Genomic DNA, 13,545 nt, shown 5'->3' on the forward strand with positions numbered 1-13,545 from the left:
GCAGAACGAACCTAAACTCGGCCGCCGTCATAAATGACGCGCACTTTAACTGGACACTATTACCTACAACCCTTTCTGTATCTCGCTTCCTAAGGGGGATAAGACGCTGTTTGCTGACGCTGTATTTTCGACGCTGTAACCCCGCGACCTCCAGACTTTGGCCTCTCCTGAGCGCCAGCAGTACGGTACACACGGGCTGTTGCAGTCGCCGCGTTGGACTTGGCGGGCGATAGAGCGCTGTGTGACGTCACGCCGGGGTCAGGCGACCCTCGGCCCAGTAATCGGTTGTCCGCCCTGGAGCAGACAGCCAGAGCGTGCCACGCTGCCCACCGGACGAGAAGGGAGACGGGATGCTGCGATCCGCCGCGTGTCTGCTGCTGCTGGTGGCCGCCTGCGTGGCCGAGGAAGTCACCTTCCGGAACTGCAACGAGAAAGGTGAGGCTCCGCGGCCGTTCATTCACTTCCTGGAAGCCACGAATCGGGGGTAGGTGCGGCGTTTCCCACTGTGGTGTACGGGAAGGTGTCGTCGTTGAGTGACTGTAGGAGGATACAAGATGACTTGGACAGGATTTGTGATTGGTGTAGAGCAAGGGTCTCCAAACCGGCCAGCGTTAGCTAGCCGGACATCCCCGGTATCCGGCCGCCAAATATTTGAGGTGGTACCTATACTGCCAACAATTGAGTTTCGAGGCCTATCGCGACCCGTACACCGCGACATTGTCGGAGCTCTATCTTTACAAAGCGGTAGGTCATGGTTAAACTTGTGGCTATCCACAATAAACAGACAGACCATTCTCCGTACGATAGGGAAAAAAATAAATAAATAAAGAACGGTTAACAGACTAGATTGGCGAAAACATTTTAAGTAAAAAAATTCTTTGCATTTTATTCTACTCACGATTCTGGTGCAAGTCTTTCAAATGGACGCCACTTCGGCGACTAGCCTTAGTAATCAATCATTATGGAAGATGCTTCTTAAGCGAGGTTTCACTTTCTTTTGATTACGTTGTAAAATACATACAGAAAGTGCAGTGATATACTTTTATGTGAAATTCGCCAGAATAAAATACGACAGAATTTCGGTCAGGTACGTCCACCAATCAAAATTATGTAATTAAATAAAAATCGTAGTTAGTTTCAGCGCTAGCTATTCCCACAACCTTAGATTTTTGCGATTTCATCTTTCCTTTAGCCTTACATTACGGTGATCATGGAGTGCTAGGGTGCTTTAATCCCACTAGGTAGATCTTGGCCCTTATGACTTCGTGGAGGAGTCAATGTGGCCCACGGACTAAAAAGTTTGGAGACACCTGGTGTAGAGAATGGCAGCTAACTCTAAATATAGATAAATGTAAATTAATGCAGATGAATAGGAAAAAGAATCCTGTAATGTTTGAATACTCCATTAGTAGTGTAACGCTCGACACAGTCACGTCGATGAAATATTTGGGCGTAACATTGCAGAGCGACATGAAGTGGGACAAGCATGTAATGGCAGTTGTGGGGAAGGCGGATAGTCGTCTTCGGTTCGTTGGTAGAATTTTGGGAAGATGTGGTTCATCTGTAAAGGAGACCGCTTATAAAACACTAATACGACCTATTCTTGAGTACTGCTCGAGCGTTTGGGATCCCTATCAGGTCGGATTGAGGGAAGACGTAGAACCAATTCAGTGGCGGGCTGCTAGATTTGTTACTGGTAGGTTTGATCATCATGCGAGTGTTACGGAAATGCTTAAGGAACTCGGGTGGGAGTTTCTAGAGGAAAGGAGGCGTTCTTTTCGTGAATCGCCACTGAGGAAATTTAGAGAACCAGCATTTGACGCTGACTGCAGTACAATTTTACTGCCGCCAACTTACATTTCGCGGAGAGACCCCAAAGATAAGAGAGATTAGGGCTCGTACAGAGGCATATAGGCAGTCATTTTTCCCTCGTTCTGTTTGGGAGTGGAACAGGGAGAGAAGATGCTAGTTGTGGTACGAGGTACCCTCCGCCATGCACCGTATGGTGGATTGCGGAGTATGTATATAGATGTAAATGAAATCGTTTCACTCAGGACCTAGCAGACTGCCTCTCTAAGCCCTTCTTCGTACTTGGGCGAGTTAAAGGTCATTGTCCAGACAAAAAAGCTCGATAAAGTCGCCTTTGAAGACTAGCTGTTAAGTACGAAACATTTGTTAACAATGAACGTAGCAGTCAGCAGCTGAGCACGTAGTGTAGAAGTATCTACATCTACATCATACTCCGCAAGCCACCTAATGGTGTGTGGCGGAGGGTACTTTCGGTACCACTATCTGATCCCTCCAACCCTGTGTAAGTAGGCTGTTTAGGTTTTTATGTTGGTAACGTCACGTAGCGCTCTGTGTGAAAATCACTGGCTGTGCTGGGTGCAGCTGTGGCTGGTTGGCATTGTTGGAATCTTCGCTATTGTAGTGTTGGGCAGTTGGAAGTGAACAGCGATTCTGAAGGTGGTAGGGGTAAAATACAGGGAGCGAAAGGCTATTTACAATTTGTACAGAAAGCAGATGGCAGTTATAAGAGTCGAGGGGCATGAAAGGGAAGCAGTGGTTGGGAAGGGAGTGAAACAGGGTTGTAGCCTATTCCCGATGTTATTCAATCTGTATATTGAGCAAGCAATAAAGGAAACAAAAGAAAAGTTTGGAGTAGGAATTAAAATCCATGGAGAAGAAATAAAAACTTTGAGGTTCGCCGATGACATTGTAATTCTGTCAGAGACAGCAAAGGACTTGGAAGAGCAGTGAACGGAATGGACAGTGTCTTGAAAGGAGGATATAAGATGAACATCAACAAAAGCAAACTAGGATAATGGAATGTAGTCTAATTAAGTCGGGAGATGCAAAGGGAATTAGATTAGGAAATGAGACACTTAAAGTAGTAAAGGAGTTTTGCTATTTGTGGAGCAAAATAACTGATGATGGTCGAAGTAGAGAGGATATAAAATGTAGACTGGTAATGGCAAGGAAAGCGTTTCTGAAGAAGAAAAATTTGTTAACATCGAGTGTAGATTTAAGTGTCAGGAAGTCGTTTCTGAAAGTATTTGTGTGGAGTGTAGCCATGTATGGAAGTGAAACGTGGACGTTAAATAGTTTAGACAAGAAGAGAATAGAAGCTTTCGAAATGTGGTGCTACAGAAGAACGCTGAAGATTATATGGGTAGATCAGATAACTAATGAGGAGGTATTGAATAGAATTGGGGAGAAGAGGAGCTTGTGGCACAACTTGACTAGAAGAAGGGATCGGTTGGTAGGACATGTTCTGAGACATCGAGGGATCACCAATTTAATATTGGAGGGCAGCGTGGAGGGTAAAAATCGTAGAGGGAGACCAAGAGATGAATACACTAAGCAGATTCAGAAGGATGTAGGCTGCAGTAGGTACTGGGAGATGAAGAAGCTTGCACAGGATAGAGTAGCATGGAGAGCTGCATCAAACCAGTCTCAGGACTGAAGACCACAACAACAACATATATGATGACTTTTGAATATTATTAAGGAGCCGGCCGGTGTGGCCGTGCGGCTCTAGGCGCTTCAGTCTGGAACCGCGTGACCGCTACGGTCGCAGGTTCGAATCCTGTCTCGGGCATGGGTGTGTGTGATGTCCTTACGTTAGTTAGGTTTAAGTAGTTCTAAGTTCTAGGGGACTGATGACCGCAGATATCAAGTCCCATACTGCTCAGAGCCATTTGAACCATTTATTATTAAGGTAAATACATTGTTTGTTCTCTATCAAAATCTTTCATTTGCTAACTATGCCTATCAGTAGTTAGTGCCTTCAGTAGTTAGAATCTTTTATTACCTGGCAGTAGTGGCGCTCGCTGTATTGCAGTAGTTCGAGTAACGAAGATTTTTGTGAGGTAAGTGATTCATGAAAAGTATAGTTTATTGTCAGTCGGGGCCATTCTTTTGTAGGGATTATTGAAAGTCAGATTGCGTTGCACTAAAAATATTGTGTGTCTGTTTAGTGTTCATCAGAATAAGTAAAGAGAGAAATGTCTGAGTACGTTCAGTTCTGCTCAGCTGTTTGAAAATCAAAAAACGTAAGAGGTTACTCAGCACAGTAACTCATAAATTTTTCTAAGGGCTGTTTCACCTGTTCCACTCACGAATAGTGCGGGGGAAGAATGATCGTCGGTAAGCCACCGTATTGGCTCTAATTTCTCTAATTTTCTCCTCGTGGTCCATACGCGAGATGTGTATGGGAGGAAGTAATATGATTTCCGAGTCCTCATGAAAAGTGCTGTCCCGAAATTTCAATAGTAAATCTCTCCGTGATGGACAACGCCTCTCTTGTAACGGCTGCCAGTGGAGTTTGTTTTTAGCATCTCCGTAATGCTCTCTCGCCAGCTAAACGATCCTCTGACGAAATGCGCCGCTCTTCATTGGATCTTCTCTATCTCCTCTATCAGTTCTACCAGATAGGGATCCCAAACAGATGAACAATATCTACATCTACATCTACACGGATACTCTGCAAATCACATTTAAGTGCCTGGCGGAGGGTTCATCGAACCACCTTCACAATTCTCTATTATTCCAATCTCGTATAGCGCGTGGAAGGAATGAACACCTGTATCTTTCCGTACGAGCTCTAATTTCCCTTATTTTATCATGGTGATCGTTCCTCCCTATGTAGGTCGGTGTCAACAAAATATTTTCGCGTTCGGAGGAGAAAGTTGGTGATTGGAATTTCGTGAGAAGATTCCGTCGCAACGAAAAACGCCTTTCTTTTAATGATTTCCATCCCAAATCCTGCATCATTTCTGTGAACTCTCTCCCATATTTCGCGATAATACAAAACGTGCTGCCTTTCTTTGAACTTTTTCGATTTACTCTGTCAGTCCTATCTGGTAAGGATCCCACACCACGCAGCAGTATTCTAAAAGAGGACGGACAAGCGTAGTGTAGGCAGTCTCCTTAGTAGGTCTGTTACATTTTCTAAGTGTCGTGCCAATAAAACGCAGCCTTTGGTTAGCCTTCCCCACAACATTTTCTATGTGTTCTTTCCAATTTAAGTTGTTCGTAATTGTAATACCTAGGTATTTAGTTGAATTTACGGCTTTTAGAATCGGGCGAACGAGCGCCTTATAAGCCAGTTTTTTCGTGGATGAGTTACATTTCCTTAAGATTCTTCCGATGAATCTGAGTCTGTTGTCTGCGTACAGCAGTGGATTTCTTTTCCTATGTACGCGCAATACGTTACATTTATTTACGTTCAGGGTCGTGCCAGAGCCTGCATCAATCATCAATTCTCTGCAGGTCGTTCTGCAAATTATTACTATCTTCTGGCGTTGCTACTTTGGTATAGACAACGGCACCATCTGCGAATAGCCTTAAAAAGCATCCGTCACTTTCTAACAGATCATTCATCTATAATGTAAACAGCAACGGTTCTATCACACTTCTCTGTGCTGCTCCGTATATTAGCTTTACATCTGTCGATTTTGTTCCGTTAAGAGCGACGTGTTGAGTTCTATTTGCAAGAAAGTCTTGTATCCAGTTGCATGTCTGCTCCGATATTCCGTAAGCTCGTATCTTTTCATTAAACGGCAATGCGAGACGGATTCAAATGCCATTACGGAAATCAAGGAACACGGCATCAACCTGAGCGCCGTTGTCCATTGCGCTGTGGATTTCATGGAGACCGGCCGGCGTGGCCGAGCGGTTCTAGGCGCTACAGGCTGGAACCGCGCGGCCGCTACGGTCGCAGTTCGAATCCTGCCTGGGGCATGGATGTGTGTGATGTCCTTAGGTTAGTTATGTTTAAGTAGTTCTAAGTTCTAGGGGACTGATGACCTCAGAAGTTAAGTCCCATAGTGCTCAGAACCATTTTTGATTTCATGGAGGAACAGAGAGAGCTGAGTTTCGCAGGATCTCTGTTTACGGAACCCATGTTGATTTTTACAGAGGAGATGTTCATTTTCCAAAAACGTCATAATTCTTGAGCATAAAACATGTTCCATAATTCTACAACAGATTGACATCAACGATATAGGTCTGTAATTGCGTGGATCTCTGTTATGGCCTTTCTTAAAAACGAGAATGACCTGCCCTTCTTTCCAGTCGTTAGGTAACTTACGTTGCTCAAGCGATCTATGATAAATTACTGCTAGAAGGGGAACAAGTTCTCTCCCATAATATTTATAGAATCTTAAAGGTATCTTATCTGGTTCTGATGCCATTCCAATACTAAGCGACTGTAGCTTAGATAGTTTGGATCTGGCTATATACCGTTCATCATAAGAATAAACCTCATGTAAGCATTGCATTTCCGTTCACGTGGAGCAGAACCCAAGCTGTCTCGAGTACAGTCAAGTACGATAATGAGGATACGTTTTATGCTGTGCATTACGCGTACATCGACTCAGCGATAATACGGGACCACAGCTTTACCGGCGCATTTAACTTGGAAAGCACTGGCTAGCTACCTGGTCCAACTAACAAGCAGTGCTGTGAACAGTTGTAGTAAAGGCATAGAAAGAGACGAGCAGATAACAATATAGTCTTGAGTGTCATTTAATTTTTGAACAGAACGAAATAGTGGTAATACTCATGCTATACGCCTCTTAGGTGATCTGCTGGAAAACATAGCATGCTCTCGATCCCATCTAACATAGTACTGCAATTAAAAACGACTATAACAAGGGTAATATCTCTGCATGAGCTATGTGCAGCGTAAAAGCGAACTGCTGGGATTTCACCATGTAGTTAAATATTGAAGCCACTGAAAGTATTAGAGTCAGTCGTCTGGTAACCACCGAACTTCTTCCATGTCGGACTCCGAGGAAAGTGGTACACTTCAATACTGCTACAATGATACCGAGGCGATAAACAACAAAATCCCCAGCCACGAAAAAGTCCATATTTCCTCCTACCCCTCTTTTATGACGTGCTGTTCTGCATTTCGTTATTGTTCGGCAGTGACGCGTCACATACAAACAGTGGGACAATCAGAGCCCAAGTAGTGCTTACTGAGACTGTGACTCTACATGAGTTTTTAAATAAAAATAACGTAGCTAAAGTATGATTAACAAAAACGTTGACGGTTGTTCATACACCGGAATGTCTTCAAGTTTCATTTACAGTGACATAGTAATAAGATATCCAAACATAAGTTAGACCTACTTCCAAGAGCGGAACAACAGCAGTGTACGAGGGTTATGGCTGCTGCCCAATCTCGCGTCTGTGTTTGTTTAAGTCAGGTTTATCGTTATGACGAACGGAGTATAGTACACATCTTTTTTACTTTTAAATTCTGTATTTATTTACAAATATAAATTTTAATTAACAAGTATTCAATCATAATTTTTCAATTAAGTTAGGTTTCTTTTATTTTAATTACGGTACTGGTCTTATGGATATAACTAAAAATTTTATATAGATACGCGAAATGCTTCATTGTTAAATGAAAAATATATGTAAATCAACAATGTTGTACAATTTCTAGAGATAAAAAGTACTTTATTTTCTTCTTCTCTTGCTTGTATAAGGTCCTCTTATGACATCTGTATATTTTTGACAAAATTACATGTAAATCGTTTATTTCTTGTTGATTACATAGGATTCGGCATATGTGGCATTTTCAAGTGTTTCTGTTGACACTGCATGTATATATAATTTTATTCTACGTCTAGGTAATAGTGTACTATGAAACTGTATCTTATGTTTGTGTCTAAATGGAGTAATGTCCATGAAACATCTTGGAACGTAATTTCTTTTAATCTATTGGTTATGAACTGCAGATTGAAACTGAAGAAACTGCAAAAAGGTGGGAATTTAAGGAGATGGGACCTGGATAAACTGAAAGAACCAGAGGTTGTAGAGAGTTTCAGGGAGAGCATAAGGGAACAATTGACAGGAATGGGGGAAAGAAATACAGTAGAAGAAGAATGGGTAGCTCTGAGGGATGAAGTAGTGAAGGCAGCAGACGATCAAGTAGGTAAAAAGACGAGGGCTAATAGAAATCCTTGGGTAACAGAAGAAATATTGAATTTAATTGATGAAAGGAGAAAATATAAAAATGCAGTAAATGAAGCAGGCAAAAAGGAATACAAACGTCTCAAAAATGAGATCGACAGGAAGTGCAAAATGGCTAAGCAGGGATGGCTAGAGGACAAATGTAAGGATGTAGAGGCTTGTCTCACTAGGGGTAAGATAGATACTGCCTACAGGAAAATTAAAGAGACCTTTGGAGAGAAGAGAACCATTTGTATGAATATCAAGAGCTCAGATAGCAACCCAGTTCTAAGCAAGGAAGGGAAGGCAGAAAGGTGGAAGGAGTATATAGAGGGTTTATACAACGGCGATGTACTTGAGGACAGTATTATGGAAATGGAAGAGGATGTAGATGAAGATGAAATGGGAGATAAGATACTGCGTGAAGAGTTTGACAGAGCACTGAAAGACCTGAGTCGAAACAAGGCCCCGGGAGTAGACAACATTCCATTAGAACTACTGATGGCCTTGGGAGAGCCAGTCCTGACAAAACTCTACCATCTGGTGAGCAAGATGTATGAGACAGGCGAAATACCCACAGACTTCAAGAAGAATATAATAATTCCAATACCAAAGAAAGCAGGTGTTGACAGATGTGAAAATTACCGAACTATCAGTTTAATAAGTCACAGCTGCAAAATAGTAACGCGAATTCCTTACAGACGAATGGAAAAACTGGTAGAAGCGGACCTCGGGGAAGATCAGTTTGGATTCCGTAGAAATGTTGGAACACGTGAGGCAATACTAACCTTACGACTTATCTTAGAAGAAAGATTAAGAAAAGGCAAACCTACGTTTCTAGCATTTGTAGACTTAGAGAAAGCTTTTGACAACGTTAACTGGAATACTCTCTTTCAAATTCTGAAGGTGGCAGGGGTAAAATACAGGGAGCGAAAGGCTATTTACAATTTGTACAGAAACCAGATGGCAGTTATAAGAGTCGAGGGGCATGAAAGGGAAGCAGTGATTGGGAAAGGAGTGATACAGGGTTGTAGCCTCTCCCCGATGTTATTCAATCTGTATATTGAGCAAGCAGTAAAGGAAACAAAAGAAAAATTCGGAGTAGGTATTAAAATTCATGGAAAAGAAGTAAAAACTTTGAGGTTCGCCGATGACATTGTAATTCTGTCAGAGACAGCAAAGGACTTGGAAGAGCAGTTGAACGGAATGGACAGTGTCTTGAAAGGAGGATATAAGATGAACATCAACAAAAGCAAAACGAGGATAATGGAATGTAGTCAGATTAAATCGGGTGATGCTGAGGGGATTAGATTAGGAAATGAGACACTTAAAGTAGTAAAGGAGTTTTGCTATTTAGGGAGTAAAATAACTGATGATGGTCGAAGTAGAGAGGATATAAAATGTAGACTGGCAATGGCAAGTAAATCGTTTCTGAAGAAGAGAAATTTGTTAACATCGAGTATAGATTTAAGTGTCAGGAAGTCGTTTCTGAAAGTATTTGTATGGAGTGTAGCCATGTATGGAAGTGAAACATGGACGATAACCAGTTTGGACAAGAAGAGAATAGAAGCTTTCGAAATGTGGTGCTACAGAAGAATGCTGAAGATAAGGTGGGTAGATCACGTAACTAATGAGGAGGTATTGAATAGGATTGGAGAGAAGAGAAGTTTGTGGCACAACTTGACTAGAAGAAGGGATCGGTTGGTAGGACATGTTTTGAGGCATCAAGGGATCACAAATTCAGCATTGGAGGGCAGCGTGGAGGGTAAAAATCGTAGAGGGAGACCAAGAGATCAATACACTAAGCAGATTCAGAAGGATGTAGGTTGCAGTAGGTACTGGGAGATGAAGAAGCTTGCACAGGATAGAGTAGCATGGAGAGCTGCATCAAACCAGTCTCAGGACTGAAGACCACAACAACAACTATGTTGTTAACACAGGTCACGTATTTACTTTCTATAGAAGAATTATAGTGAAATTTCACATTTTTTTAGTTATAATATTATATATGTGGTGTCACAGCCAGACACCACACGTGCTAGGTGGTAGCTTAAATCGGCCGCGGTCCTGTAGTACATGTCGGACCCGCGTGTCGCCACTGTGTGATCGCAAACCTAGCGCCACCACAAGGCAGGTCTCGAGAGACTGACTCGAACTCAGCCCAGTTGTACGGACGACAGAGCTAGCGACTAGACGTACGAAGCCTTTCTCTCTCATTAGCCGAGAGACAGAATAGCCTTCAGCTAAGTTAATGGCTACGAACTAGCAAGGCGCCATTAGCCTTACAGTGATTGTAATAAAAGTCTCCTTTGTGCGATGTACCACAATGATTGATTAAAGATAAGTATTATACCAGCTACGTACTTTTCTTCATAGCATTAATTACGTATCCTGTTCCAGTACTTCACGCCCGTCTGCGTTAGTCTAGCGTGCCTTTTAAGCCACCTCTATCTACAAGGTGTTGGCCCAGCTGCCGACACATCAATATATATCACGCCAATGACAATTATAAGATTATAGATCGTTTCAGTGTCAATCTAACAGCTGCCAAAAAAATGAAATTTCACTATTATTCTTCTATAGAAAGTTATACAAGACCTATGCCAACAACACAGTACATAAAAGAAATTATATTTCAAGATGTTTTATGGACATCACTCCATTTAGATGTAAATATAAGATAAGCTTCCATAGTACTATTACATACAAGGAGAATAAAGTGATATAGGCTATACATTTAATGTCAGCAGGAACACCTAAAAATGGCACAAATGCCGAAACATGCTTGTCGTGAACCTATGCAATCAACAAGAAATAATTTGCAACTATTTTTGCCAAAAGTATAAAGAAGATTTTGTTTTGTATTAGACGTCTCGAATTTTTAGTTTTGTCTATAAAAGACATGAAGTCACTGTATGAGCCTACGACCATTGTCACTGCTCGGGAAGATTCTCCGTCTTGATCACTATTACCATTTTTAGGGTTCTGTACCTCAACCGGTAGAATCGGGATCCTTACAGGATGACTTTGTTATCTGACTACTAATAACCCTTTCTCTCAGGAAAGGGGAGACGTATCAAGCTGAAATTCATGTCACATTCTTTTTTTGCGGCATAAATCATTTAAGCTTGAAAGTCAATGCAATCAAAAGATACAGCCATTTATGTCACATATGTTGATATGTTGCCTGTATCGATATCGATGACGGGCAAAAATCGTCGCAATCCTCGATTTCTGGGATGCATAATTAATTATGTGCACGAGTCCTCCTCGCTCTTACTCGGATTTTTTTTTGTTTTTCAATAATACACCTTAACGCGTTTTGGCCACAGCCACACTCAGAGTTTGTTATCAACTAATAGAACAACCGAGAAGTAGTATTTCTAGAAATATTACAGTAGCACATATACAGGATAAAACGAACCAGTGTCACATTTAAAATCTCGATACCCTGGCAGTTCCCATGTTTGCTTGTACCGAAGAGTACTGCTGTGTAGTGAGGGAGCCTACCTTAAATAACGGTATGTGGCCGTTAGGTGGCGTTAAATGAAAATAGACGTGTCAAAGTTAATATTCAAATTAATATCAACAAGATTTTTGTGGTATTAAGGAGACAGTTATTTTATAAAAATAGTGTGCAAAAATAATAAAATAGTAAAATTTGACGATGAAAACCATTTAAGATGTGGCTTAGAAGTATACAGGGCGGAGATTAACGTAACTTCCACAGTAAGTATTAAGTACGTGAAAACGCTTTCGTAATCCCTTTTTCTTTTTATAAAATTTAAACCTTATGACTTCATTATTTAAAATACACAGAAAGGTCGTTAAAATATGAACATAAAAAATGGGAACGTCGTCATTTTGCGGCTGTAGTGTTTACTTCTGGTGTTGACATAGCAAGCTTGGCCATGTTCGCTATATGTGAACATTTTAATGTCCTTCCTATGTATTTTAGTAATAAAGTCAACATATTTTATATTTCATAACCTATCCTGTGCAAGGCTTTCCTTCTATGCATAACTGCTGCAGCCTATATCCATCTGAATCTGCTTTTAATATCGTCAAACGTTGTTCTCCCTCTATAATACCCCCCCCCCCCCAAACACACACACACACACTTCCTTCCACCACCAAACTGACGATTCCTTGATGGCTCAGGCTGTATCCTGTCAAGCGATCCATTCTTCTGCCACAAATTTCTTTTTGCCCATTAGATTCAGCACTCTCCCTTTAGCTGTTTGATCTACCCTTCCAATTTTCGACATTCTTCTGTGGCAGAAACGTTCGAAAACTGCTATTCTCTTTTCTCTTCTTGTCTGAACTGTGCATCGTCCACGTTTCACTTGCGTATAAAGCTACACCGCAGACTCATACCTTCAGAGAAGACTTCCTAACACTTAAGTTTATATTCGATGTTCACAAATTTTACTTTTCTGAAATTCTTATCTTGTAGTTGCCTATTTGCATTTTATATCCTCTATTATTTATTTTGGATATATGTGGTACCTTAAGAGTGGAAGCGCCAACGGCCTTGCCGCCGTGGTAACACCGGTTCCCGTCAGATCACCGATGTTAAGCGCTGTCGGACTGGGCTAGCGCTTGGATGGGTGATCATCGGGTCCGCCGAACACTGTTGCCAAGCGTGGTGCACTTAGCCGTTGTGAGGCAAACTGAGCTACTTGACTGAGCAGTCGCGGCTCCGGTCTCGTAAACTGACATACGGCCGGGAGAGCGGTGTGCTGACCACATGCCCTTCCATATCCGCATCCTGTGAGGCCTGTGGGCTGAGGATGACACGGCGGCCGATCGGTTCCGTTGGGCCTTGATGGCATGTTCGGGGGGAGGTTCGTTTAGTTTAAGAGTGGAGGTGATGGCAGTTTGATACGAATGTGATAGGGTGGGAGCGGACGGGGATATAACAGTAAATAATTTTTAAAAAAATCAATTGTTTTGTGAAATGATTTGTCTAAAAGTAAGAAATATAACAGAGCAGAGAAACGTTTGACTCGTTTTTGAATGATGCTCGAAGTCATGTAAAGCAAATGAGATGCGTCAGATGCTTCTCTAATCTATATTATTTCTTATTTTTCGAAATCATTTCACAACATTTTTGACCGTTTTCTTTTTTGCAAGTTTTATATAGAAACCACGAAGTATAATATACTTCATTATCGATAGGTATTCAGTTATTATTAAGAGTATATAGGTCAGGAGAAAGCAGAGAAGTTTCAATATACGCTGTACTTTGATACCTTCATTTTACTTTTTTAACACAGACGAAAGAGTTCGACGATTTGTGCTCCAATGCAACATTTTACGAACCAAAATACATAGGCCTTACAGAGATGCACTTGGACGCTTCATTTACGTAGTCAGCAGTAGTACGTCAAATATTTCAGTTTACCTCAAATCACTAAGTTTTTCTTAATTATCCTGATTACTTTCAAGCAATTTTTTTTAGGTTCCGTCTTTCAGTCGGTAAAAACGGAACCCTTATAGGATTAGTTTGTTGTCCGTCTGACTGTCCACCCGACTGTTAAGACCCAATTTCCTCAGGAAAGGGCACACGTA

General features: G+C 41.6%; 1 protein-coding gene across 1 annotated transcript in view; it reads left to right on the top strand.

Moving 5' to 3' along the window:
* Positions 1–270: 270 nt before the first annotated feature.
* The window catches only part of LOC126210072 (MD-2-related lipid-recognition protein-like), an 84,518-nt gene continuing 71,243 nt past the window's right edge, over positions 271–13,545 (top strand). The window contains exon 1 of the mRNA XM_049939194.1: positions 271–435. Within this exon, the coding sequence (XP_049795151.1) occupies positions 351–435 (85 nt within the window). The 5' untranslated portion in view covers positions 271–350. The remainder of the gene's footprint in view (positions 436–13,545) is intronic.

This window comes from Schistocerca nitens, chromosome 10, assembly GCF_023898315.1.
Source record: "Schistocerca nitens isolate TAMUIC-IGC-003100 chromosome 10, iqSchNite1.1, whole genome shotgun sequence".
NCBI lineage: Eukaryota > Metazoa > Arthropoda > Insecta > Orthoptera > Acrididae > Schistocerca > Schistocerca nitens.